This window comes from Saccopteryx leptura, chromosome 1, assembly GCF_036850995.1.
Source record: "Saccopteryx leptura isolate mSacLep1 chromosome 1, mSacLep1_pri_phased_curated, whole genome shotgun sequence".
NCBI lineage: Eukaryota > Metazoa > Chordata > Mammalia > Chiroptera > Emballonuridae > Saccopteryx > Saccopteryx leptura.
Window position 1 is genome coordinate 323,331,676 of NC_089503.1, and position 26,825 is coordinate 323,358,500.

General features: G+C 33.9%; 1 protein-coding gene across 4 annotated transcripts in view; it reads right to left on the reverse strand.

Moving 5' to 3' along the window:
• The window catches only part of GRIK2 (glutamate ionotropic receptor kainate type subunit 2), a 681,135-nt gene that overhangs the window by 287,308 nt on the left and 367,002 nt on the right, over positions 1 to 26,825 (reverse strand). For all 4 annotated transcript variants that reach the window (XM_066358812.1, XM_066358814.1, XM_066358813.1 and 1 more), the window contains one exon: positions 4,452 to 4,595. In XM_066358812.1, coding sequence (XP_066214909.1) covers positions 4,452 to 4,595 — 144 coding nt within the window. The remainder of the gene's footprint in view (positions 1 to 4,451; positions 4,596 to 26,825) is intronic.

Genomic DNA, 26,825 nt, shown 5'->3' on the forward strand with positions numbered 1-26,825 from the left:
CCAGACACTGTGGAGAATAAATACACGCAACAGGACAGATCTAATACAAATGATCAGGTTGACCCTGAGAGCCAGACACTTGAAGTGATAACCACACCTACAAAAGGACTAACTGTACTTAATACTCACATACAACAGGAGGGTAAATACTACCCTCAAGAAGTATTCTTAAAGCAAGGAAATTAGGTGGCCTGGAGGTCAGCACCACTGAGCCCATCTTCCTCATAAAGACACCAAAACAACTTCAAAGTCAGACAGTGCTTCCTAATATGCAGACAAAATGGGCAGACAAAGAAATATGACCCAAGTGATATAATAAGGGAAATCCCCAGAAAAAGAACCAAATGAAATGGAATTAACCAAACTACCAGACGCAGAGTTTAAAATAATGATATTTAGGATGCCCAAGGATCTTAGAGAAACAATGGATAATCACAATGAGAACTTAAATAGAGAGAAAGTATCAAGAAGGACATTGAAGTCATAAAAAAGAATCAGTCAGAAATTACAAATACAACATCAGAAATGAATATTGCACCAGAAATAATCAACAGTAGGTTGGATGAAGCAAAGAATCGAATCAGTGATTTAGAAGACAAGATAAACTAAAGCACAGAAGCAAAGCAGCAAGTAGAAAAGATGCTCAAAAAGACTGAGGAAACTCTAAGAAACTTCTGCAACAACATGAAGAGAAACAACATTTGCATCATGAGGCTTCCTAAAGGAGAAGAGAATGATCAAGAGATAGAAAACCTGTTTGAAGAAATCATAGCAGAAAAATTCCCTAAACTAATGAATAAAAAAGTCACACAAGTTCAAGAAGCACAGAGAGTCTCATTAAAGAGGAACCAAGGAAGTCTATACCAAGACACATCATAGTTAAAATGTCAAAGTTAAGAGACAAAGAAAAAATACTAAATGCTGCAAGAAAAGACAGTTAATTACCTACAGAGAAGCCCCCATAAGGATGACAAAATTATATCAATAGATGCAGAAAAAGCATTTAATAAAATACAGCATCCATTTATGACCATAACTCTTAGCAAAGTGGGAATACAGGGAACATACCTCAACATAATAAAGGCTATCTATGACAAACCAACAGCCAACATCATACTCAATGGGCAAAAATTAAAAGTAATCCGCTTAAGACCAGAAACAAGACAGGGGTGCCCCCTTCCACCACTCTTATTCAACATAGTTCTGGAAGGTCCTCACCACAGCAATCAGACAAGAAGAAATAAAAGACATCCAAATTGGAAAAGAAGAAGTAAATCTGTCATTATTTGCTGATGACATGATACTATACATAGAAAACCCTAAAGTCTCAGTCATAAAACTACTAGACCTGATAAATGAATTTGGCAAGGTGGCAGGATATAAAATTAATATTCAGAAATCAGTGGCCTTTTTATAGATCAATAATAAACCATCAGAAAGAGAAATTAAGGAAACAACACCCTCCACTATTGCAACAAAAAATTAATAAAGTACCTAGAAATAAATTTAAGTAAGAAGGTAAAAGACATGTACTTCGAAAATTGTAAGACATTGAAAAAAGAAGTCATGGAAGATTTCTTTTTTCAAGTGGAAGCATATACTGTATTCATGGATAGAAAGAATAAACATCATTAAAATGTCTATACTACCCAAAGCAATCTATAGATTATGAAATTTCTATTAAAATACCAATGGCATAGTTCAAATATATAGAACAAATATTTCAAAAATTTAATGGAACCAAAAAAAACCCCCCAAAACAAAACACTGAACAGCCTCAGCAATCATGAAAATGAAGAATAGACTGGGAGGTATCACACTTCCTGATATCAAGTTATACTACAAGGCCATTGTATCTAATCAGCTTAGTAATGGCATAAGACCAGATATACAGATCAATGGAACAAAACAGAGAAACCAGAAATGAGCCCATGTTATTATGGTTAATTGATATTTGACAAAAGAGGTGAGAGTATAAAATGGAGTAAAGACAGTCTTTTTAACAAATGGTGTTGAGAAAATTGGATAGGTACATGCAAAAAATGAAACTAGACCACCAACTTACACCATTCACAAAAATAAACTCAAAGTGGCTAAAAGACATAAATGTAAGTCATAAAACCATAAATGTCTTAGAGGAAAACATAGGCAGTAAACTCTCCAATATATTCCATAGCATTATTTTGCTGATATATCTCCATGGGAAAGTGAAATAAAGAACAAAATAAACAAATAGGTCTCTATCAATCAAAATGTTTTACACAGCAAAAGACACCATGAACAAAATTAAAAGACAACCCACACAATTGGAGAACATATTCGCCGATATGTCTGATAAAGGCTTAATAACCCAAATTTATAAAGAACTTCTAAAACTCGACACCAGGAAGGTAAACAATCCAATTTAAAAATGGGCAAAGGGACTAAATAGACACTTCTCCAAAGAGGATATACAGATGGCCAATAGGCATATAAATTAAAAAAAAAAAGTTCATTGTCACTAATCATCAGAGGTATGCAAATTAAAATCACAATGAGATGCCCTCACACCTGTTAGAATGGTACTCATTAACAAATCAATCTTCAAAATACAGTCTGTACATAGTTTACAACTACACAATAAGTGCTGGTGAGGGTGTGGAGAAAGGGGAACCCTCCTGCACTGCTGGTGGGAATGCAGACTTGTACAGCCTCTGTGGAAAACAGTATGATGTTTCCTCAAAAAATTAAAAATGAAAATGCCTAATGACCCAGCTATCTCATTTATTGGGACATATCCTAAGAATCCAAAAGCACTGATTCAGAAGAAGATATGCACCCTCATGTTTATTGCAGCATTGTTTACAATAGCCAATATCTGGAAATAGCCCAAGTGTCTGTCGGTAGATGAAAGGATAAAAAAGCAGTGGTACATATACATAATGGAACACTACAAGGTTGGAAAAAGAAGGAAATCTTACCTTTTGTGATAGCATGGATGGACCTGAAAATCATTATGCTAAGTGAAATAATCCAGGCAGAGAATGAAAAATATATGATCTCACTTATATGTGGAATCTAATGAACAAGGTGAACTGAGAAATGGAACAGAGGCAGGGGCAGAGTCATTGGAAGCAGAGGGACAGCTGTCAGAAGGAAAGGGATGAGAAATGGGATCAGAGAAGGTGACGGGATTAGTGAAACTATATATACATAACAGAGATACAGATAATAGGACAGCAAATCCCAGAGGGAAGTAGAGAGAGAGTTAGTGGAGGGAGGCAAAGGGGTATAATAGGGGGCATAATAGGGGGCACGTGGTTGTGGGGTGAGGGTGTTATATTGAGTGGGACACTTGAATCCATGTTAACACAATAAATTTAAAAATTTAATAAGAAACACACATACACACAAAAAAAACCCTCCGCTCAAAGGGAGGGCCTGAGCATGTCTCCTTTGCCACAGCCTATAAATAGCCCTAGTCCTCACAACCTCAATTAAAAAAAAAAGAATTTTCCCTTTTCTTTCTAAGTCTGTACATAGTTTATAACTACAACGGATGTAATAAGAAATATTACATGAGTGGGCAAAAGTAGATTTATAGTTCTTATGGAAAATAATGTAATAAATATTAAATAATAATTTAAGAATAAACTCAGTGTTTCACATACTCAGAACTATAAATGTACTTTTGTCCTGTATATGGCCATAAAAGTGGTTGCATTATGCAATATGAAGTAACTTTGCACTTTTATAAATCAATATATTATGTTTTATGTTACCTGTTAAATAATTAAAATAACAACTTTATATTTAAGAACAATAGATCTAAATAACTATTCTCTAAGATTTACAACATGGGTGCAATTTAGTATACTGTAAATGGCATGCATGTTAAAAATTCTTTACATATCGCATTGCCTAAAATATAAACAAGTATTTTTTAAACATTTATATTTCCACATAAATAAATGTAATTCGAGAAGGTGAAACTAAAAATGTCATAAACCATAATTCACAGACTTTTATCTGTTTACACAGTTCTATATATTTTGAAGAATGTCCATTTATTTGTTATGTAGTTTTACCTCCTTTGTTTCATATTATTAATTATTTTTAGATTTTTACTTATTCATTTTAGAGAGAGGAGAGAGAGAGAGAGAGAGAGAGAGAGAGAGAAGGTGGAGAGGAGCAGGAGGCATTAACTCCCATATGTGCCTTGATCAAGGCAAGCCCAGGGTTTCTAACTAGTGACCTCAACATCCCAGGTAGATGCTTTATTCATTGTGCACCCAAAGGTCAGGCACTTTGTTTCATATTATTAAGTAAAAATGTTGATTTTGCCTGTATAGGGAAGAGAGAAAGTTTAATTTAAAAGAGAAAAGTAAAAGGTCAACTGTTAAGAAAGCTGCCATAATCTCAATGCATTCAGCTTGAGGACAAAAAGGGGGAATGTGCATCTCCTGACGTACCTCTTTGATTAGGCTCATAAAGCGGGTTCCAAAGCGCCAGGGTTTGTGTCGATTACACTGTAGGGAACTGACTGTCATCTGGGGAAATTGTTGGACGCCCACAGACACCACGTGCACTGCATCATACATCAGAGCAGCATCAGTCTGAAAGCCAAGAAAAAAGGAAACATGAAGTCAAGAAAACATGTGAAACCCATGGTGGTGATTTGGAATTGAAGAGAAGGAAGAGATAAAAGAAACATAAAATTTCTACATCAGCGCTATTCGAACATTTGACTACCTTCCCTTTCCTGAAGTGATAACCCAAATTCATATTGTCCTCGTGTCTCTGTTGAACTAAGAAATGTGTAAAGACGTTCATTACTTTATTTTTGTTACTACTTCTGTCTCTATCTTACTCTTTTACCACAAACACACACACACACAAACACACACACTGAATGCAATTGCTGACATTTTGAATGGCTATATAAAGTACATATTATATAAAAAATAATTAAGTAAACATTTTTTTTGTATTGAAAGACTAAAAAGATATTTGATAGGAAGTTCACTAAAAAATGTAAAAATATAAACCCTGATCTTCTATTCAATTTTTCAAAGGGTTCAATCTCAGAAATAATGCTACAGTTTTGAATCTCAACACATATATATTAATTTCTTTTCAAGAAACTAAGCTTAATCCCTTCTACTTTTTCTCCCCCCCAAATTTCCATATGAATGAAAATTTATTTGGCTTCTCATGTAAAATGAATATGAATTCTACTGTGTTTGCACCTGCTCAAATGACTGACCACTTTAGAGCCTGATGATAAAGATTAAAATGTTTATAAGTCATAGGAAACCAGAGGCTCAGCGATCGTCAATGCTGTGTGAAATGGACCCTCACATTGTGTTTGACGATTGGTGCCAGGTCCACTACCTACAGAAGAGGGCCACACTGACAGTGCTGGTAGCAATGAACTTTGGGCCATCTGCTTGGCATGCCTGGGAATCAAAGCATATATTTTTTCTTCTCATCCACACAATTAGTGAGCTGTGAAATGAATTCCAAAATGAATAGGAACCCTGTAGATTACAGCGCCTGCCACAATACAATACAAAATGAATACACACAGTAGCTTTCACGCAAATGGATGTTAAGAAGCTCTACCTCATAAATGAAAGACAGCTAAAGAGCACTATGCAATGACAGAACATAATAAAAATAATGCAATTTTATAGTTCATAAATCTTTGGGGAATATAGCTCAGATTCCTAACCTTCATTTTGTAAATATCAGCTGATTATTTTCACATATTCTGATGGCTGCATAGTGAAAACTAAAATGGGGAATTGATATAGGCATACATCATGACTCTGACGTTTACACTGATATTTGTCTTTGGCCAATGTGAACATTCGGAGGATGTGTTTCACATACCATACAGGTGGTCATAAAAATAGTTATTAAGATATAAAAGGTACAAATGATTTCAAACTAAAATAATGTTTTTAAATATAACTCTTAAAAACATAGAAAAATGAACACTTTCAGACACTACTAAATAGAAAATAAAAGGCATTCTGCAATTTGTACCACAAGGGAGCCTTTAAAAAATCCATGTTCTTTTTAACCCTGTGATTGCCAAAAAAAATAAGAGATAAGAACAAAGGCTACATATATAATATAATTTATTTTTAAAAATAGATAAAAGTAGAACCTGCTGAATGTTCAAAATTAAAATATAATATCAATATCACAATGATAAATTATATAACCATTCAAAATCATGTTTTGGAAAATAATCAATTAGATTGAAAATTGTGTGTAAAGGTTAAGTGTAAAAATAGATTATATAGAACTGTACTTACAGCATTAATCATAATATACATCTTCAAAATATTTGACATATGCTAGTTAACTTAATTCTCACAATAATTATTGTAAATGTTCCCATTTTACAAATGACAAAACCAAGGTTGAGATAAGTTAAATAATTCACCAAAGCCAAGCAGCTAAGTAGAGAGAGACCCATATTCAAATACTCTTGGCTGGTGTTCTTCACCACCATATTGCATGTTGCACGAATAACAACAACAACAACAACAAATCAAAGGGAAGAAAATACACTAAAATGATATCAATGATTATTCTTGGGATTAGTAATAGATAGAATTTTCTTTTTCTTATTTTTTTTACAGTTTGTTTTAAAGATGGAAGTTTACCAAACACCAATGCAATTATTCCCAAGGTGGAAATGTTTTATTCTATTTCCATATAATAACCAAAAAAACCCACATAAACTATGATATTCCTATAATTTTTGAACAAAAAAGCCTATCTTTGGAAATTTGTCATATAGTTGTAATATTATTAGTTAACATTTGTTGAGTATTTCCTATGCATGAAGCATTCTCCTTACATCATTTCCTTTACTTCTCATAACCATCATCCATTTGGAAATCCACTGAGGTTGTATCTAACATGAAATTGAGGCAGAAAACACTTAAGTAATTAGCTTAAAATCACATCATATAGAGGAGAGTCTGGATTTGAATCTAGACTATCTATCCAGAGTTCACATCCTTCTCTCTAGTTTTTGGATTAGTGCTCTCCATTTAATAAAGCAAAATAGTTCAAATGATTTTAAAGTTACAAAATATAAAAAGTTCTGATAAGTACTTGAATATACTAATTAGTATAATTTTTGATGAGCAATAAATATTCACATAATGAAAACATACTGCAAAGTAAGGAAAGGTATAGATTGTGGAGAATTGATGGATATAAATTCACAAAAAAAAATGCATGGATGTATTGGGTCAAGAATAGGTTAGATAGGAAGTTAGTAATGTTAACCAGAAATAATTCATGAAAGTAGTAGATTGCTTATACAATTGCTGCTCAGATTTTCAGAAGGCATAGTATCAGGATCAGGCTTAAAGGGACTCTCTTACTACCACCTCTAAAGTATAGAGATTGAGCTGCTTTTGCTAAGTTTTTCACACACTCATATTCACTCTATAATCTCTTGCTTTGACTCTGTTCTCAGTGAGAAACAGGTGAAAAAGAAGCAACAGATAGAAATGAAGAGGTGAAAGGAAGAGGAGACATACAGGTTAATTACTTTGTCACCATTTTTGTTAACCTTTAAGTTACATTACATGCTTACTGTGTGCTACACAACCATGTTATTTTCTTTATATACATTCTCTCAAGGACCATACGTTTTAGAAGCTCAGCAAGGTTAAAGCAATTTTCTCAAGGTTTTATCACCTTGAGAAACAAGACTCAGAAAGCAAGACTCAGGCAAAGCTTAGCTCTTAAAACTACCATCCAAACTATCATAGCAAGACTCTGGCAGAAATAAGACTCAGAAAGAAGACATAGAAACAAGATGCAGGCAAGGTATAATCTTAGAACCACTGTCTGTACTATCATAATTAACTACTTCCCTAAGCCGGCCATATTCCCACTGAAACTATGTGAAACAATGAAGGGGAAATTGATGGGAGCATGTCTCATATTTTTGGAGGCTCTGTGGAATACCAGACAATTATGTCCTTAGGCCCCATAGAGAATAAGTTATGTCCCTGAGCAGATATATAAATAAAAGTTCATCTGGTTCCCAAGTCAGATATTTTTTTCTTTATACATCATAGCTACCTCTAAAGAAAGTTTCAAGGTTAAATGTAATTGAAATTTAACCAACTAAGTTAAAATGAAAAATGTGCACAATTTGACTATTAAGATTCATATGAGAGGGTGAGATAAAGTTGTAGCCATGCACGTCCTAAACTACAAAGACAAAAGCTAAGCAGAGGAAAAACAATTAGCAGTGAAGACAAAACAATCTGTCCTATTTTCTCTCTTTCAAGTATAATTACTCATTTATATATAAATAGATCACACTTATTGGAAAGCTAGAATATCTATTCACCTGAGAATAGAGCCCAGAAGAAAGCACAACCAGATAAGACAGAAAGAGCGAAGTCTTTAAAGCTGGGTCAAGCATCTATTGATAGCATTTGGAGCCCCCTCAAGAGGCTACCACTGATAGACTGGAGTTGGAACTTTATTTTTCTTTCTCAAATAATTTAGTTAACTTACAAAAAGTGTTCTTGCAAACTTTTAAAACTGTGCAATACAGTCCTACACGTTTCAGTAAATCTGTAGTGATCTATCAAAATCATGGCTTAAAAGATCATAAAAAATGCTTTCAGATACATTTTATTTATGCATTTACCATCTCACTACATTATTTCTGAATTCATATTATGTCTAGTCTAATTACTTTTAGGTATGGATTGTGTAACATGGAGATAGGTGGAAGAGTGACAAATGCTAATATCTGTGGCTGAGCTATTGCCACAGAAATTGGTTTAGTCACACAGTGCTAGTTCATCCATCTCAGCTAAACTCATGTCTGATGAGACTTTAAAGTGTTGAAAAAACAGTAAAATATGCTTACAGTTCTTTTATGCTCTGAAAAGTCCACTACATGTTTTTAAACAATTGAGATTCAGAGAAATTAGTTGCTCTCAAAAGTTTCAAATGATAAAAATTACTATTGTTTAATATTTTTGATTTTGTATGTATAATTAAAACATTTCCCAATACAAAAAAAAAACCCAACACAAGAATGATAATGGGTGCTGTGAACAGTTAAAATGTTTTTATGTATTTAGATTTTATTTATGGATGAATCTGGCACTAAGCAGTAATTACAAACTATGTGCATGTTGAGTGCATATGTTATTTCTGTGTTTGATCACTATAATCATCATTAAACATCTTCTTTGTGAACTTCTGAGATGTTGTAGGTTATAAAAAATTAAAACAGCTTATAGTTGCGTGAAACATGAAGCAAATAGAAATGAATGGACAATTCAGAACTACATACCATCATAGAAGGGAACATTGGTACATAAAAATCTCTCAGATATACTAAAATTTTCCCTCAGCAAAAAGCTATCAAAATGATTTGTTTTTCTTTCCAAAGAGGGGACATTCTCTTGGAATGTTCTGTCCCCCAAGAGTCATGGCTTTTGTGATCCCTATTTAATTTTTACTCAGAGAACTTGAAAGATAGCCCCTTCAATTTATTTTCTCTATTATGACAAGCAGAGTTACATTTGTTACAATAAGATTCTCCTAAAACACTTTGTGCATATTTGGACTCTTATCCTGGGCTCCAAACACACACTATGTTGTATGTAATAAGTTACATTTAAATCTAATCATGCTTAAGAGTGTTGTGATATATGTTCATATCTTGATTGAAATGATGATTACACCAGTGTATATGTATGTTAAAACTTAGATAATTGTATAATTTAAATTTGAGAACTTTATGCCAATTTTACTCCAATACAGATATCAAAAATATTTTAAAATGTAATCATGTATTTCTCACCTTTTATCAGCCCTCCCAGGTCATAAGCACCTTTAAGATAATAATCATATCTATCTTTGTAATACCCCACACAGGGTTCCATACATTATCTTACCCATAGTAACTATATAAAACAATTTTTTAATAAATTGATGAATTCAACCAAAAAGTTCACATAAACTGTAAAAGAAATGGGTCTTGTGGAGTTCTGAATAACAGTCACACTTCGCCATCTAGTTAGAATGTATTACCTCCCAGAGGTACAGTGAACCAAATCTGCCAGCAACTCATACCTGGGAGGAATGTGAGTACAGCGTCTGTCCCATTTCTAAATGAATTTATAGTAACAGTTCTGTGAACACATTTATCTTCCCATTAAATAAGTGCAGGCAGGTCCCCTTTGAGAGCTGAATGCTAGCTGGCAGGTGGCAGATCCATTCTGGAACTCCTACGTCTCATATTTTGCTCATTTCTAAATTCCCATCTGAACTAGAGTGCACAGCACAAAGAGTAGGATAGTCTAATAAACAAAATTTAAGTTGATGAATTCTGATTCCTTCATTAACATGATATAAAAAAAACTTAAATCCCCCTTTCCTTTGTTTTCTCATTTTATAATTGGAAATTAAAAAAATGGTGATCTACCATATCACGTCTTTATTGAAAAAATCACTTCTAAAAACCAGACAATGCTAGGTGAAAAACAATTACAGATATTAATTCTTTAATTAGAAGACGCATATGTTAAGGTAAGTGGGGGAAAGGGTGGATTCTGACCTCAGAAGCTTCCTTGTGTAGGCAGCACAAGCATAAAGGAGATGGAAAATCATCCACCCCTCTGAGCAAGAGTGAGGGCCACACATGGAAGGCAGGCTGGTGCTCATTCATTCAGCTGGCACACTGCACCCAGTACTCTGCCTGGCACAGAGCAGGTGCTAACAGAATGGAGGGACTGATGAAGAAATGCCCGCAGACCCAGTTTGGAGCCAATTGTCAGAGACAATTCTCTCTTACACTGAAGCTGCCATTATGCTTTCTCAGTTGCTGGCTCTTTGTACTATTCTGAAATGGGGTTCTTTACCAGCAGCTGCGTGGACTGCACAGACTGCATGAGATAATACATTAAAACAGTTTGCACCATCCCTGGCACGTGGTACTTAGGCAGGTGTTAGATGATGATGATGATGATCACCAGAAGATCAGTAATCTCTTCAACATGGATACTATCCAAAACCAGGAACCAGTTTAGAAAGTATAATGTTTCAATCCTTCTATACCCACTGTTAGCCTAAATAGAGGACAAGGCCTCGTGCTGTTCAAAAAAGCAGATCAAGGTCTGGAAGGAGAGGAATGGGAAGAAAATTATCATACAACAGCAATCTGATTCCTATAAAATGTGGTGTGTACAAAACACTACAATTCAGAGCTAAAAAAAAATTACTGAATACAAAAGTATTACATGACACATCTAGGATTAAAGAATAAATATAAGTGGCAAAAATATTATAGTGTCTTGCACTTAACAAAAAGCTGCTGCTGGACAGATAATTGCACACCAGCCATATGAACATGGACAAAACTACTGTAACTTTTTCTAGTCTTTAATTTATTTATCTGTAAGAGGAAGAGCTAGAACTAGGTAGATTTTAAAGTGTCCTGTGGCTTACAACTCTATTCTAGAAAACTCACATTTCATTCTGATTTTATTTTGGCTTTTGTAATACAATCAAGCTTAATTTATCTACCTTTGCTCCATAGTTCTTTATGGTTTGTGTGCTTTATAATGAAGTTTTGTATCAACATTCATACAAATTAATAAATAGGGGAAATCAAGTCACTTTTTTCCACCATTGTATGTGTTAATACTCTATACAATTCCTGCCTAGTCCAATAAAACCTGCCAACACTTTTATTATATTGTATTTGTTTTAAATTGACTATGAAACTTTTCACCCATATTGAAACCTACCTCAGCCTGCTTATATTCTGCAGAGAAAAACTAATATCCTTTGTTACACCTATCTAAAGTTTCACTGATATCCCAGTATTTTATCTTCCTGTATATCCTCCTGCATAGTCAGAACATGGATATGCTATACTTCAGATTTTAACTAACCAGAGAGATTTCTATATTGAAAATTAGTTGAATAAAAGGAGACTCCAGAAGCTACATGATGGAAGACCTTTAAAATGAATATACATTTTTATAGTTACCTGTATGGGATTCAGTACCCACAAGGGCTAAAAGGGATAAGAGAATAAAAGGATGATTTAAAAAGGAGAAGGGGAAATAATAGAATGGCTTTACCTCACAGTCAAATTAATGAGTTACAAAGAAAACTCAAGTTTAGCAATGCTCTAAAGATCATGAAGGAGACAGCACTGGGTGACAGTGCTGCTGGGACTCAGTAAAGAAAGTGCCAGGGCCAGGATGAAATGTGTAAGTAATGGACCCATTTGCTTGGAGTTCCTTGGAGTTTGTGGATTTAAATATATTCTATGTCTCTTCAAACCTGTGTTCTCTGGGCCTGGCCTGTGGTGGTGCAGTGGATAAAGCATCGACCTGAAAAACTGAGGCTGCCAGTTTGAAACCCTGGGCTTGCCTGGTCAAGGTGCATATGGGAGTTGATGATTCCTGCTCCTTCTCCTCTCTCTCTCTCTCTCTCTCTCTCTCTCTATCCTCTCTAAAATGAATAAATAAAATCTTAAGAAACAAAAAACCTGTGCTCTCTGGCTTAAGCTATGAAAAAATAGTGATAGTTAGTTAAAATATTTTGAACAACTAGCACAAAAAATTTTAAATGTATCCAATGCTAACTTTTATAGTTAGAATTTTCAGTAGTTCTTTATGCTTAAAATCCACAATTTGTAACTTTTTATCTTACAAAAACTCTTGCTAGATGCCAGTTTCCTTAACAACACTCAATGAGATAATTTTACAAACAGCATTATTTGCCTATAAGCTTTAGAGCTTTATAAAGTAAGAAATTCAGTTTGTGGAGTTTTAATGTTGCAATTGTGAAAACTTTAGGAAGTGACTATTTTTAATTCTTTCTAAGAATTATTTTCCATGAGTATTTTCTATATAATTTTCTGTCTTTCCACATATACTTTTAAAATGTAACATTTCCAAGCAGAAAATCCTATTTGTTTTTATTACCACACTTTCTAAATTCCTTTAAACATTTGTATACAAATTCAAGATGTTTAGTTGTTTCTTAAACACCATGTAGGTCAACTTCACTTGTAAATATAGATGATTAAGGGACAGCTGTGAAGCAGGTTAGACAATACCAACAGGTTTTCAATTAAAAGTTTCATTTAACTAATGTAATTATTCTTACCTAATTAATTTTTTCCCACTAAGATCAGCCCATTGAGATATCTCATTCCCTTTTAAAATGTTCCATGAAGCTTTTACTAACATCCATGAACCACACTGTATTGATAGGATTGTTAATGAACTCTCTAGCAACAACGCACTAACCTTAATAATTTAGGCACTGTTAAATCTTGTCTGCTTTGTACTACATTTAAAACTGCTATTGATCTAGAGAAGAGTCAATATTAAGGGGAAGTATTCTTTGCACTTCTAGCTGGTCTCCAATACATCCAATTATCTTGGTATTTGGAGCTCAAATTAGCTATGTGCATTTAAAATTTTATATTCATTAATATTGTTTATATTTACCCTTTTCAATATGATAAATTAAAATATATTTTTATGTTGTTAAAAGACTGATTATTTTTAATTTGAGATCCAGAAGTATGCAAACCAAAAATAAATTATCAGAAATTTAGACTCATGAGTTCAAATGTTCATGTAAATACCAATTTCAAATGGTTATAATCATTGAGAACTTAAGACTTTATATAAAATTTACCCAAACAAAAAAATAAAATATAGTAAAGATCTAATTTAAATATAATTTGAAGGATAATATACATATTAATATAGACATTACTGGGAAAATAAAGCAGTAGATATTAAAACATGTCATATTAATATGTAAACATTATGACTTTTTAAGCTCTTATACTTTATTTATGATTCTATAAAAAACAGTAAAAGTAACTTGTCACAGACATGTAAGAAAGGAATATTTTCATGGAAAGCTGGTGGTACTTTGATCTTTAGCTTTGTAACTTATTAGTCATCATAAAATAAGTAGGATAGTAGTCTACCTCACAGAGTTGTAATGATCAAGTTAGATAAATGTATAAATGTGTGAACAATTAATATCAATTTAGATCAAGCAGAAGTGTCAGACAAGGTATATTTCATCTCTCTATTTGTTCATATAAGTCCTTTCTCTTTTTTCCTTGGTGAGTCTTGCCAAGGGTTTGTCAATTTTGTTGATCTTTTCAAAGAACTGGCTCCTTGTTTTATTAATTTTTTCTATAGTTTTGTTCTTCTTTTTCTAGTTCTTTAAGATGTGAAGTTAAGTGGTTTACTTGGGTTCTCTCTTGTTTGTTCATATAGGCCTGTAGTGATACGAACTTCCCTCTTATTACTGCTTTTGCTGCATCCCAGATATTCTGATATGTTGTATTGTTATTTTTATTTGTTTGTATGTATCTTTTGATCTCTGCACTTATTTCTTCTTTGACCCACTCATTTTTTAAAAGTATGTTGTTTAGTTACCACATTTTTGTGGGGGTTTTTTACCTCTTTTTTGCAGTTGAAACTAGAGTTTCAAGGCTTTATATCAGAAAATATGCTTGGTATAATTTCAATTTTTCTGAATTTGCTGATGTTATTTTGTGGCCCAAATATGGTCAATTCTTGAGAATGTTCCATGTACACTAGAGAAAAATGTATACTCTGGCACTTTGGGATGAAATGTCCTGTAGATGTCTATCATATCCAATTGTTCTAGTGTTTTGTTTAAGGCCAATATTTTTTTATTAATTTTCTGTTTGGATAAACAATCTAGAACCATCAGCTGTGTATTGAAGTCTCCAAGTATGATTGTATTTTTGTCAGTTTTTGTTTTTAGGTCAGTCAGTAGCTGTCTTATATATTTTGGTGCTCCTTGGTTTAGTACATATATATTAAGAAGTGTTGCAGCCTGATCAGGTGGTGGTACAGTGAAATAGAGTGTCAGACTGAGACACAAAAGACCCATGTTGGAAACCCTGAGGTCACCAGCTTCTGCACAGGCTCATCCAGCTTGAGCACAGGCTCACCAGCTTGAGCAAGGGATCACTGGCTTGAGCATGGGATCAGAGACATGACCCTATGGTCACTAGCTTGAGCCCAAAGGATGCTGGTTTGAGCAAGGGGTTACTCACTCTGCTGCTGTAGCTTCCTAGTCAAGGCACATATGAGAAAGCAATCAATGAACAACTAAGGAGCAGCAACAAAGAATTGATGTTTTTCATCTCTCCCCCTTCCTGTCTGTCCCCCGCTCTGACTCTCTCTTTGTTAAAAACAAAAGTGCTAAGACAGAATTGCATTTGAACCTCAAGAAGACAAAAAGCATGACTACAGATGAAAATATAGATAGTGATGACATCAAAATTGATCAAGACTTTACTTTCCTTGGAAGGACAGCAATAGAAGAATTAGGAAAGATCACCAAGAGAAAAGATATACTATTAAAGACCAAGGCTATGATCACCTACTTCCCTTATATTTCCAATTGCTATCCATAAATGTGAAAGTTGGAGAGTGAAGAAGACTGATTAAAAAAAAAGTTTCATTTAAGGTATGGTATGGGAAGGAGAGCTCTACAGACACCCTGGACTTCTAAAAAAGATGAACAAGTAAATATCACATCAAATTTAGCCTGAAACATTTCTGGAAGCAAAAATGACAAAATAAATTGTTTTACTTCAAAAACATCATGAGAAGGCATAGTTCTTTGGAAAAGATAATAAAATGAGAAAAATTAAAGACAGCAGAAAAAGAGGAAGACTAAGTACAAGATGGATTAACTTTGTTAAAAAGAAGTCATTGGCAAGACTCTATAAGAAATGAGCCAGGGCTGTGTTGAAGCCAGAATATTAAGAACATCACTCATTCATAGAATGTCTAGGAGTCAGAAGCAAGTCAAAGGTATGTAACACACAGGGGTCTTTGAGAAAAAAATATTAACATTCATTTTTATATTCATATTTTACAGCATACCTTATATTCCTAACTCGAAGACATGCCATCTCTTTACTATTTTAATTAATGTGATTATTTCCTATTTTGAAAATACATTGACTTAACTAATTTTGTTTTATTGCTATGAGAATATGCTTTGCTTGCCCATTTGTAGGTCTCTTAAATATCTCTTTTCCCATATGGACATATACTTTCCCAATTTTTTTTAATTTGTTTCTAGGCACTTTACAGTTTGATTCACTCATTCAACAATATTTATTATTAATGTTATTGTGCTACTGACAGTAAATATAATTAAGAGCTTGGATATTAAAGGTAAAAAATCAAAGATGATTTAGACTTTTGGGGTATTTAGAGTAGATGAGTTCAACAAACTGGTAAACTAACATTCTTAATATAATGGCATATGGAGGATAATATAGAACAATCTAATCTTATCTGGAGTAATATCTATTGAATAATTAAAAAGTATTCATTATTTTAATATGATTTTCTATTACTATCCATAGCTTCAAAAATCAAAAAGAGTAGAAAAGCTAAGAAAAAGATCAAAAAGAATGATGGGTTCAAGGAAAAAGGTCAAACCTGAATTCTCACTAGTCCTTTTTTAAGATTATACTTTACATTCTGAAATGTTCAATATCTTCTTTCTTACACTTAAAATATGCTTGTCATTTTATGGGTTAAATTAAAGGATTTTCCTAAAGTGGAGTCTGTATAAATCATTTTATATTAGATCCAGTCTAAGTGAAAGACTGAAAGAGTAGAACATGGAACTCAGAAGGTCAGCAGAACCCTCTTCTTTTTGAGTCCATTCCCTGACCTAAGCTCCTGGCTCTGAATTTTCAGGACTAGTAACAACCAGTGCGTGGGGCATGGCCATGTGACACAAACTTAGCTCATTAGTTAAACCCAGGCCCTTTGAGGGAGCCATGAATAAAGAGGCATATTGTTTCTCCTGAAGTTCTGTTCCAGGGGATATGAACCTTGACACCACCTCTGTCAAGAATGAAGCCAATGCAGAAGAAAGAGGAGATGAGAGAGAGAATAATCTGTTAATGACTTTTTTTTTGTACTCCTATATCCAACTGTATTTGAAGACAGTTATCCTGTACTTTAAAAGCTAGAAAACCAATGTGATTTCATCTTACTATTAAATAATTTTAATGAAATTTTAGACAACTGAAATGGAAAGAATCTCAAAGAATACGGGTTTAGGCTTCAATTTCCTCAAGCCAAAATGAGATTATTATTTCTTCTACTTCCTCAAGTTGAAACACACATTAAAAAATAAGATGCATATAAAAGCAGGTCATATAGGCCCTGGCCAGTTGGCTCAGTGGTAGAGCATCGGCCTGGCGTGCAGAGGTCCCGGGTTCGATTCCCGGCCAGGGCACACAGGAGAAGCGCCCATCTGCTTCTCCATCCCTCCCCTTCTCCTTCCTCTCTATCTCTCTCTTCCCCTCCCGCAGCGAGGCTCCATTGGAGCAAAGATGGCCCGGGTGCTGGGGATGGCTCCTTGGCCTCTGCCCCAGGCGCTCGAGTGGCTCTGGTCGCAACAGAGCGACGCCCTGGAGGGGCAGAGCATCGCCCCCTGGTGAGCAGAGCGTCGCCCCCTGGTGGGCGTGCCGGGTGGATCCCAGTCGGGCGCATGCGGGAGTCTGTGACTGTCACTCCCCGTTTCCAGCTTCAGAAAAATACAAAAAAAAAAAAAAAAAAAAAGCAGGCCATATACAATTATATACATGAGAGTACTCAAAAATATCATTGTTATATTAAATAAATTCACAAAATGTGTAACTATTATTTGCTAATTATCAAGAACCTTGATTCTTTGCAGAAAAGTATTCAATACAATAGAAAAATTTTAGATACCTACTAAAATATTGTGACTTGGTTACACTTTAAATCACAGAATGGGGCAACTGTGAGATGGCACATGAGTTCCCATCATGCCTGCCAAAATACATGGATCAACATTTTGTCTGAATCAACAGTATCATTTCTACTGTGAATTATACAGGTTCAAGGACAATCAGAATGTGAACTGAAGCAAAGAACTTGAATGGTACACTGCTGTGAACATTATTAAAAAAGAAATCATAGAGAATTCCAAAACCAAATGCAAGCCAGTACTCTATGATGCCCTTGAAGTCAATAGGTTAATAGATTGACATCAAAATTGGAAATCACTGATTAAGCTATATCAGTTAACTCTTGACATTTATACTTTTGAATTTTATACTTGATGAAACAAATTATAAATTACAAAGCAAGACATAAAATACTTTCATTAAAATGATATATATTTTTTGCACTGACTTCTATGCCATTTAGAAAACTAATTCAAAGTAGATAAAGAGCAGGAGGTGAGGGCGATCACACTACCCAGGAGAAAAGAATAGTTTGTCTTCACCTGCTGGATTTGATGACTGAACAGCTGCAGCCAAAGTGAGAAGAGGGAGGAATATATGGCTGAAATTCAGAGGAAAGCCAGAAGGAATAGCAATTCCATAGAGAAATTAGCAGCTAAAGGATATTAGAAATGTCTTAATAAGCATAATAAGAATGATCACCAAAAGAAACAAAAAGAAATTTAAGAAATGATGAGGCAGTAAAGATAGAAATAGCTTAAATTTTTTCTTTGTTAGCTGAAACACAGATATGATAAATTTATAAGAAAAAATTTCAGATTAAAGACATTTACAAATAGTTCAACTTATCCTTGAGTTTTGCTCATGAGTTAGATTTAGGGAATCTTATGGAAGGATGTCTTATAAAGCATACATTGCATCAAATGGCTATGACTAAGGCACTTCAATGCAAAGCTGTTAATGATTGAGTAGGCTCCCTTTATTCTCCCAGTTCTTTTTTATTCCTGATCTTGAACCCACCCAATCTCCTCTTACACAATTGTGCAGCCTTCATTGTCTTCTCACCTCTTAAATATGTGCTACATAATTAACATGTAAATTTAATTGTGTTTTAAGGAAAAAGTACTGAAACATAAGTATTATTCTATGTTAAATACTGAACAAAATGCAACACATTTTATACTTAGGCATTTGCACCTACTTTTTGTTCCCAAGGAATCCAGTACAAAGGTGTTACACATAGACAGCATGCAAAGTAGAATAGTGTTTACTTTTATTCATTATTCTTTGAAACTAGCTGAATCACAAGGTCTATCCTTTACCAAAATTTAAAAGAGTTAGGTTTACTACAGATATTAAAAGCCAGAGTAAAAGCATAACAGCTATCATATCCATGTTTATTGTATGTACTCCATGGAAAATATTCTGTCTTTCCTTTTTTGAATTGAAAGGAAAGTAAATATCTCACAAAGAAGCTATTTGGCTAAAAGATACTTTCTATAATGTCCACCATATGGCAGAGTAGTAAGCACTTTACAGATATTATTTAATTTTGTTTGTTTAAACAATCTAATGATGTAAGTAAGAGATTCTGGGTAGACTGTGGCTCAAATCACTTGGTAAGAGGCATATCTGAGATTTGAACCCAGGCCTACAAAATTTCAAAGATTTTGCTTTAACTGCTCAACCATTATACTTTATAATAATATACATTGCTACTATATATAGTAGTACCCAAACAAAATGTTAGGCATCTAAGACACTAGATCTGCTTATGTTAAGATAATGTAATGTGCTCTATGTAACAAAGATCATTGAAAAGATAGCTTTCATCTAAAGCTTTTTATGATTAAAAATACACCTTTCATTTCTTGATGACATGTATTCACTTTCTTGATCCAGAGGTAAGAGAATATCAGTAAAATTTTAATTTAAAGAAATCACAATTTCCTGATGAGACATAGTGCATCATGATGTGTTGGCACCCATGGTTGGGTGCTAAAAACCATTAGTAACACTATTCTGGAAAACAATCTGGAAATATGTGTCCAACACAAACTAAAACACTATAATTTCACTTGGGGCATTTACTTCATAGAAACAAAAATATAATCGCACCTAGATGTATATACACATTATAATATAGTTTATGTTTTTAAAAATATAGCAGCCTAAGGGTGCCTCATAACATTAAATAATTTGTTATATTTATATAATTGAATATTGTAATAGTATTAAAATTATTTTCTGAAACTATATTTATTGACATGTAAAGATGAATGTTAAGATTTTCATATTTTCGGTAGAGCGTCGGCCTAGCGTGCGGGGGACCAGGGTTCGATTCCCGGCCAGGGCACACAGGAGAAGCGCCCATTTGCTTCTCCACCCCTCCACCACGCTTTCCTCTCTGTCTCTCTCTTCCCCTCCCGCAGCCAAGGCTCCATTGGAGCAAAAGATGGCCCGGGCGCTGGGGATGGCTCTGTGGCCTCTGCCTCAGGCGCTAGAGTGGCTCTGGTCGCAACATGGCGATGCCCAGGATGGGCAGAGCATTGCCCCCTAGTGGGCAGAGCGTCGCCCCTGGTGGGCGTGCCGGGTGGATCCCGGTCGGGAGCATGTGGGAGTCTGTCTGACTGTCTGTCTCTCCCTGTTTCCAGCTTCAGAAAAATGAGAAAAGAAAAAAAAAAAAAAGATTTTCATATTTGTATTATAAAATAATGTATTCCTATTATATGGATTATCATAGTTCAGTATTACATTCAATAAAATATTTTAGAGCCTACCATCTGTGCTCTAAGCTGCCTCAGAGATAATTATTTTCAATAGCATGGAACTATAAATACACATACACATAAATATTGAATTGATGTTTATTATTTTAATCAAAAGTGGGATATAATACAATTTGCTTTAAAAACTAAGAATATACCTTTCTAAGTTAGTATTAATAGACCTACCTCATTCTTTCTAACAACTGAATAACTTTTAACTATATAAGGTATACATTGCTTAGGTATAAAAAAGAATGTAGCTTATACCCCTTATATTAATTTAAATATTTTTATATTTATCTTCATAAATATGTAATGATAGAGGTTATAATAAAGCCAAATGTTTACAATCATAATGAATTATAGAGAAGTTTACCTTTCTTCTTTATTTATATTGTATGAGAACAATATTCTCTTAGGTAGAAAAAATGCTAAAGTTATTATGTTTGGCATAAAATAAAAATAAACCAAGTAATTACACATTTACTCATGCTTGATATTCAGGAATTTTAAGTGTTGAGCTAATAAACAGAATTAATGGATGAAGAGTCAATTAAAATTTCTAATTAAAAGTAGCAATTTTTTCTTCTGAATTCTAGATAATATTCACTGTTTATTTGAGCCCCTTCTCATTTCCCTAAAGTTAAACTATATATTTTTATCTTGTCATATGTAAACTCCACCAGAAGATAGAAGCAGGGTCCAAGATTGCCAGGTAATAAAAAAAGAGCTGTTTTGATGCTATATCAGTCTAAAAACAACCCCTTTTTGACAACTACAATCAACCAACCAGGCCAGCTACTGTATCAGGGGACCTAAAGAATTATTTTCTAAATATGAACATCAAAAGAAATAAGTAGTTAATCAAGTAGTATCGTAAAGCTTTTCTGCAAGCATTGTTCTATTAATTAATATAGTGTCTGCTTCCTGCAAATGAAGCTCTGAGCTATTAAATAAAATTACAGCAGTGCTCGCTAAGAATGGGCTCATTTGAAAAAGCTCTAATATACTTTTTTTGCCTTGATCAGAGTTATTAGTAAGCAGCTCAGCTCTAGAGGATGACAATCCCAGAAATCTTTTGGTCATAAAAACATGCTGTATTTACCTAAAATACAGTTTGACAATTATACTATAATGACTAGATATTTTAAAATAAACATAATGGTTTTAAGCCTTTATTTACACACACCTCTATTATAAAAAATAAGAATGATGTAAACATAGCAGATCACATTCTCCTAATTGAATGCTACAGAAATTCAAAATGTGTTCATGTATGTCAAACATGACTTTCAAGGAGGTTTAAAATAGTGCAGGCACTGTTTAGAATATCACTTTGATACCCTCATTAATATCAAATCATTACCAATTAGATTTAGAAAAATTTCTAGAGTAATTAATAGAAATATCTAATAATGTGGCCATTTAACTTCTTAAAATGTTTATTAGGTATTAAAATTGATTTTCTCACACTGCTCTAAAATCAAATCTCTAAGTCATTGAGCAGTCATTGTAAGCAGAAGTGCAATAAGCACATAGAGTTTATCAGGCAATTGTTCCAATGATTCAGTCCTTTGTGTATCATTTCTTAAATAATCTCTTTATATTAAAAATATTTTAAATTAATATTCTAATTAATGCATCTTGCAAAATAAAGGTGGCTTACAATGTTGTTGTTTTAATTGCTCAATTTACATTTTAAAGGATTAAACTCATACATTTTGAAATTTTTTGAAATTTAACCTTTATTTGTGATGCAAAAAAAGAACAAAGGATCTCATAAAAATTACTCTCAACATTTTTTTGAGAAATTAGATTTCAGTAAACGTATAGGAATATACAAATTAGACACATTTCTAATTTAAAAAGAAATGGTCATTTCCATCACATATGTCCAGATTAACCTCGTTTAAAATAAAGATCATTCTAGCCATTTTTACAGTCTTTCAAAAATAAGTTACAAGTTTAATTTCTGCTTCATGGAGAGGAAGATAGATTTCCTAAAAAAAAAAAATCCCAAAACACAAAAACAAAAAATTTTCTGAAGGAAATCATATCTTACTAATGTTTTCATGTCCCTCCCCTAGGTAGTAGTACTAGCTCAGACCTCTATCTCTGGATTAGGCAGAAACTTCAAGACCAATTTATAGCTTCTGCAAAAGTAGATGTAAATGTACTATCTAAAACTGAAACACAATCTGAAATAAATGAGTCACTTCATTATTCTTCCTAGAATAATTGCCAACTATTAAAGACCCAATATGTTGTGCCCAATTGCCATCATGTACTTACATAATAGTATAATAATTCATACACAGTATCATTTAGATTCAGAAGGAAACCAGAGACACACAGAGAAATAGCACACATGTATTCTGTGATCAGCAGTCCTGTCCTAGGCTCTGTGCTAACAACAGAGACAAAAAACATAAGACAGATTTGTCATGCTTGTTGTTATGAACTTTATATCCAGTGGAATGTATTGAAAATGCAGTAAAAATTAAGTGTGTTGACTGCTAAAATTGAAATGGAGGACAGGGTGCTACAGCAAGCACATACTAATAACCCTAATTTAGTTTGGATTTCTCAGACAAGACATTTGTGAAAAAGTGATGTAGATACTCAGAAATTATAAGAGTCTGGTGCAGAGGGAGAAAAATCTGAGATGTCTTGGAAATAAGAAAGAGAGAGACAAAGAGAGAGAGTGCACAATGGCTTTCAGAAGCTGAAGAAAGGTCCTGGTAGCTGAAGCACCAGTGAGGTTGGGGGTTTGCAGTGATAATCAGAAAATTAAAGATTTGTCAGCCAGGGTCACAAATGTAGATTTTATCTGTAGGATAAGGGTAAGTCACTACAGTGTTTTCAGGGGAGAGATATGAACAGATCTACTTTCAGGGAGGACTACTCCCTGGGAGTGTGAAAAATGACTTGCACTTTGGTACAAAACTAGAGACTAGAAATCCTTCAGAAAACTTGTTAAAATAATCCCAGTGGGTGATATTGATGGCAGTAGTTTAGATGAGCATATTAAGGACAGGAAGAAAAATGGATGAAATCAGGAAATAGCTATATGTAGGCTTAATGATTATTAAGGAGATGAAGGCAATGAGGACAAACAGGAAGCTACAGCAACTCTCAGATTTATTATTATTTGGTCTAATGGAAAGATACTCATGACAGTCACTAAGATAAAATAATGTAGACAAACGTTATCAAAAATGCTATCACTTTTATTCTCTTATCTTGTACTTTTTTAAGAGCACTTTTTGACCACCAACACACACAAGCACAGTGTAATTATCTCCCCCCTCTTTAGAACATATTCTCCATGAGCACAGAGACTTTACTCACTACTGTATCTCCATTAGGATACAAAAGATTTCAGGTTGGAAGATGATAAGTTTGAGTGTCCTGTACATGTACATGCATTGGATATATGAGTTTATGTCTCAGGAGACAGGTATGGGCCAGAGTGTATATCTGGGAATCAACAGTTTATGGAGAAGGATTGAAGCAGAGGAGCAAACGATACCTGGGAGTCAAGGTAGAATGACAGAAGAGAACACTGGTGTTCACCAACATAGACAAATGACAAAGATGAGCATGAGAGGAAACAGCAAATGGCAGAAAGCCAAGAGACAGGGAAGCCAAGCCACAGAAATGAAAACGTTTTGTAATTTTCTGAATTTGGATTGACCTTTCTTAAGACAAATGTCCATCTCATGCTCTGTCAAATCAGATAAAAATTAAGAAGTTATTTTTGGTTTAAACTTAGTTAATTGTCAAATGAAGATTCTATTAAAATACTAATAGCAATCAGGACTAGTTATGTAATTTGTAGGACGTAGTAAAAAAAAAAAAAAAGTGTGGCCCTTATTCAAATATTAAGACTTGCAAGAGAGCAATAGCACAGCATTAACACAAGCCTGGGTCCCTTCTAGTGTGGTGTCCTGTGTAACTATACAAGTCACACAACCACAGAGTCAGTCCTGGAAACAACCTATATCTTTAAGTTTCAATCAGGTTTAAAGCAATTGAATGAGACTATGTTATTTTTCCATAAACTTTCTTTTTTCCATCTGATCAAATTCTTTAAACCTTGAGTGAACAAGGGAAGAGAATCCCACTCTTCTCTGTTGCTTTGGAATTCATAGCAGCAAGAAAACATGAAGCCATCACAAGGGGATTGATTTGAGTAGAAAATACAGACAATTAACTGGTTGAATAAATTAAATATGATTATAAGATGGTAACATGTCAAGAAAAAAATAAAAAATACATTTATTTTCTGGCTACATAAACATTCATATTATATCCATAGAGCTTATTAATTTGAGCTATTTAGTCAGATAAATGACAATGACCAAGTAACAGAAAGTGACTAAATAATTCTATTTCTATATTCCTTTTCTAGAAACCTCTAAATCAGAGTCATTTTCAGGATTGAGTGAATTAGGACAATTACACTGGCCCATGGCTTCAGTGGCGGGGAGATCACTCAGTTGTTAAAAACAAATCCTTTGACTGCAATGTTCTTACCACACTGTCACCGAATCAAAGCAGAAGGGACAGCCCCTTTGATTTTCTGCCAAGACCCTCGATCTGTATATTGCCTTTTTGTCATTACTTGTTCCTCTGGAGGATGGCCTTGATGTTCTTTGAAACATTATTCCATTTGTACATGAGAGTCTCTAAGGAACACCCAGAATAATTTGTACTGGCACTGCAGCCTCTTACAGAGAGCCCTGGGAATTCTACCTGCTGCCGAGACTGTTCAGTCTGACTCTAGGAGATGCACAGTTAAAAGCAAGCTCATTACATCTGATGATTCAGTCATAAGGAAGTTTCTTAGTCAAATGTTACACAAATAAGAAAAGCAGAATGTATTGATCACATTACACTTTGATGATAACTACTTTGCTTCTAGGTGAACTGAACCTGATCCATATGACACATCTACTTTTTAGGTGAATATTAACTAGACAAGAAAGCTGTAATTAACATCCTGAATTTGGACAAACTTCAAATCCTGTCAAAGCATGTACCTAATGACACCATTTTAGACTAAGTCATTTATCAAATTAGAACAGGAGATGATGGTCCTGTCATCCTAAGTACTCAGGCAAATATGAATCTGTCATGTCCCTCATTCTGAGTAAGATTAGGAGATACTTAATTTAAAAAAGAAAGGGGGCATATGGTAAGATATGATTAAGTAAAACCTTTGCGTCTGTTTTGGTTAAAAATATAACCTTGAAAGATCCTGGGCAGAAAAGTTTTACTATGAGTTTGTCTGAAAAGCAAAAACTCTTTCATTGTCATATTCTAGTGAATGATTTTATAACATATGCTACAGGTATTGAATTTTGTTGATCTCTATAGTCAGGAGACAAATACTGAAGAACAGTGTGGGGAAAACATAGCCAATGGGAATAGAACATGCATGCTAACAGGAACCCACTGGAGAAATGAAGGAGTCACAATTACATGTTTGTTTCCTCACCAATTTCCTAATGGGTCAGTTATATTTTTCTTGAGGGAACCTGTTTTAACTTAGATTTCTACTTAAACAAAAACAACAACAAAAGGGAATGACAAATGAAATCATCAGAGTCCCGCAGACGTAAATGCCCTTGCTCCCTTGTTTTCTTCTTTATAGGTGATTGGTGTCAGACATAACCAAAAAATCCAATCAACAATTGACAATATTTCTATTTGTAGCCACGGAACACAATGGCACTGGCACTAAAGGTGACTTCTGTATACAGGTCAACCTGAAAAGACTGTATGACCAGTGCTCCTTTCCTGGTTGTGCCCGATGATCTTTCTAAACAAAGCTAAAAGAGGACACTCAATAGGTGAGCTCTTGTGGACATTTAACTTTCCTTGAAAAGTGTTGTTCTGATTCACTCCTGAAATATCACTTACACTTCATGTCATCCACCAACTAACAGTTGACATTTGACTATCAATATTGTTTAACACGTATCAAGTAACCTCCTGTGAGACAGATATTGCACAGTACAGATAATGTAAAACACACAGCTGTCAAAGTCAAGTGATGAAAAATTAATTTTGTATGACAGTGCTGTCTCAAAAATTGAACTTGATAAGCAAAAATATCAAAAGAAAATGATACACAACACAAGAGGCATAGATTCTGTTATGCTTGTTTTTATGTTTTTAATTTTAACATCTCATGTAATTAAATATGACTAAATACATATTTAAGTAGCCTA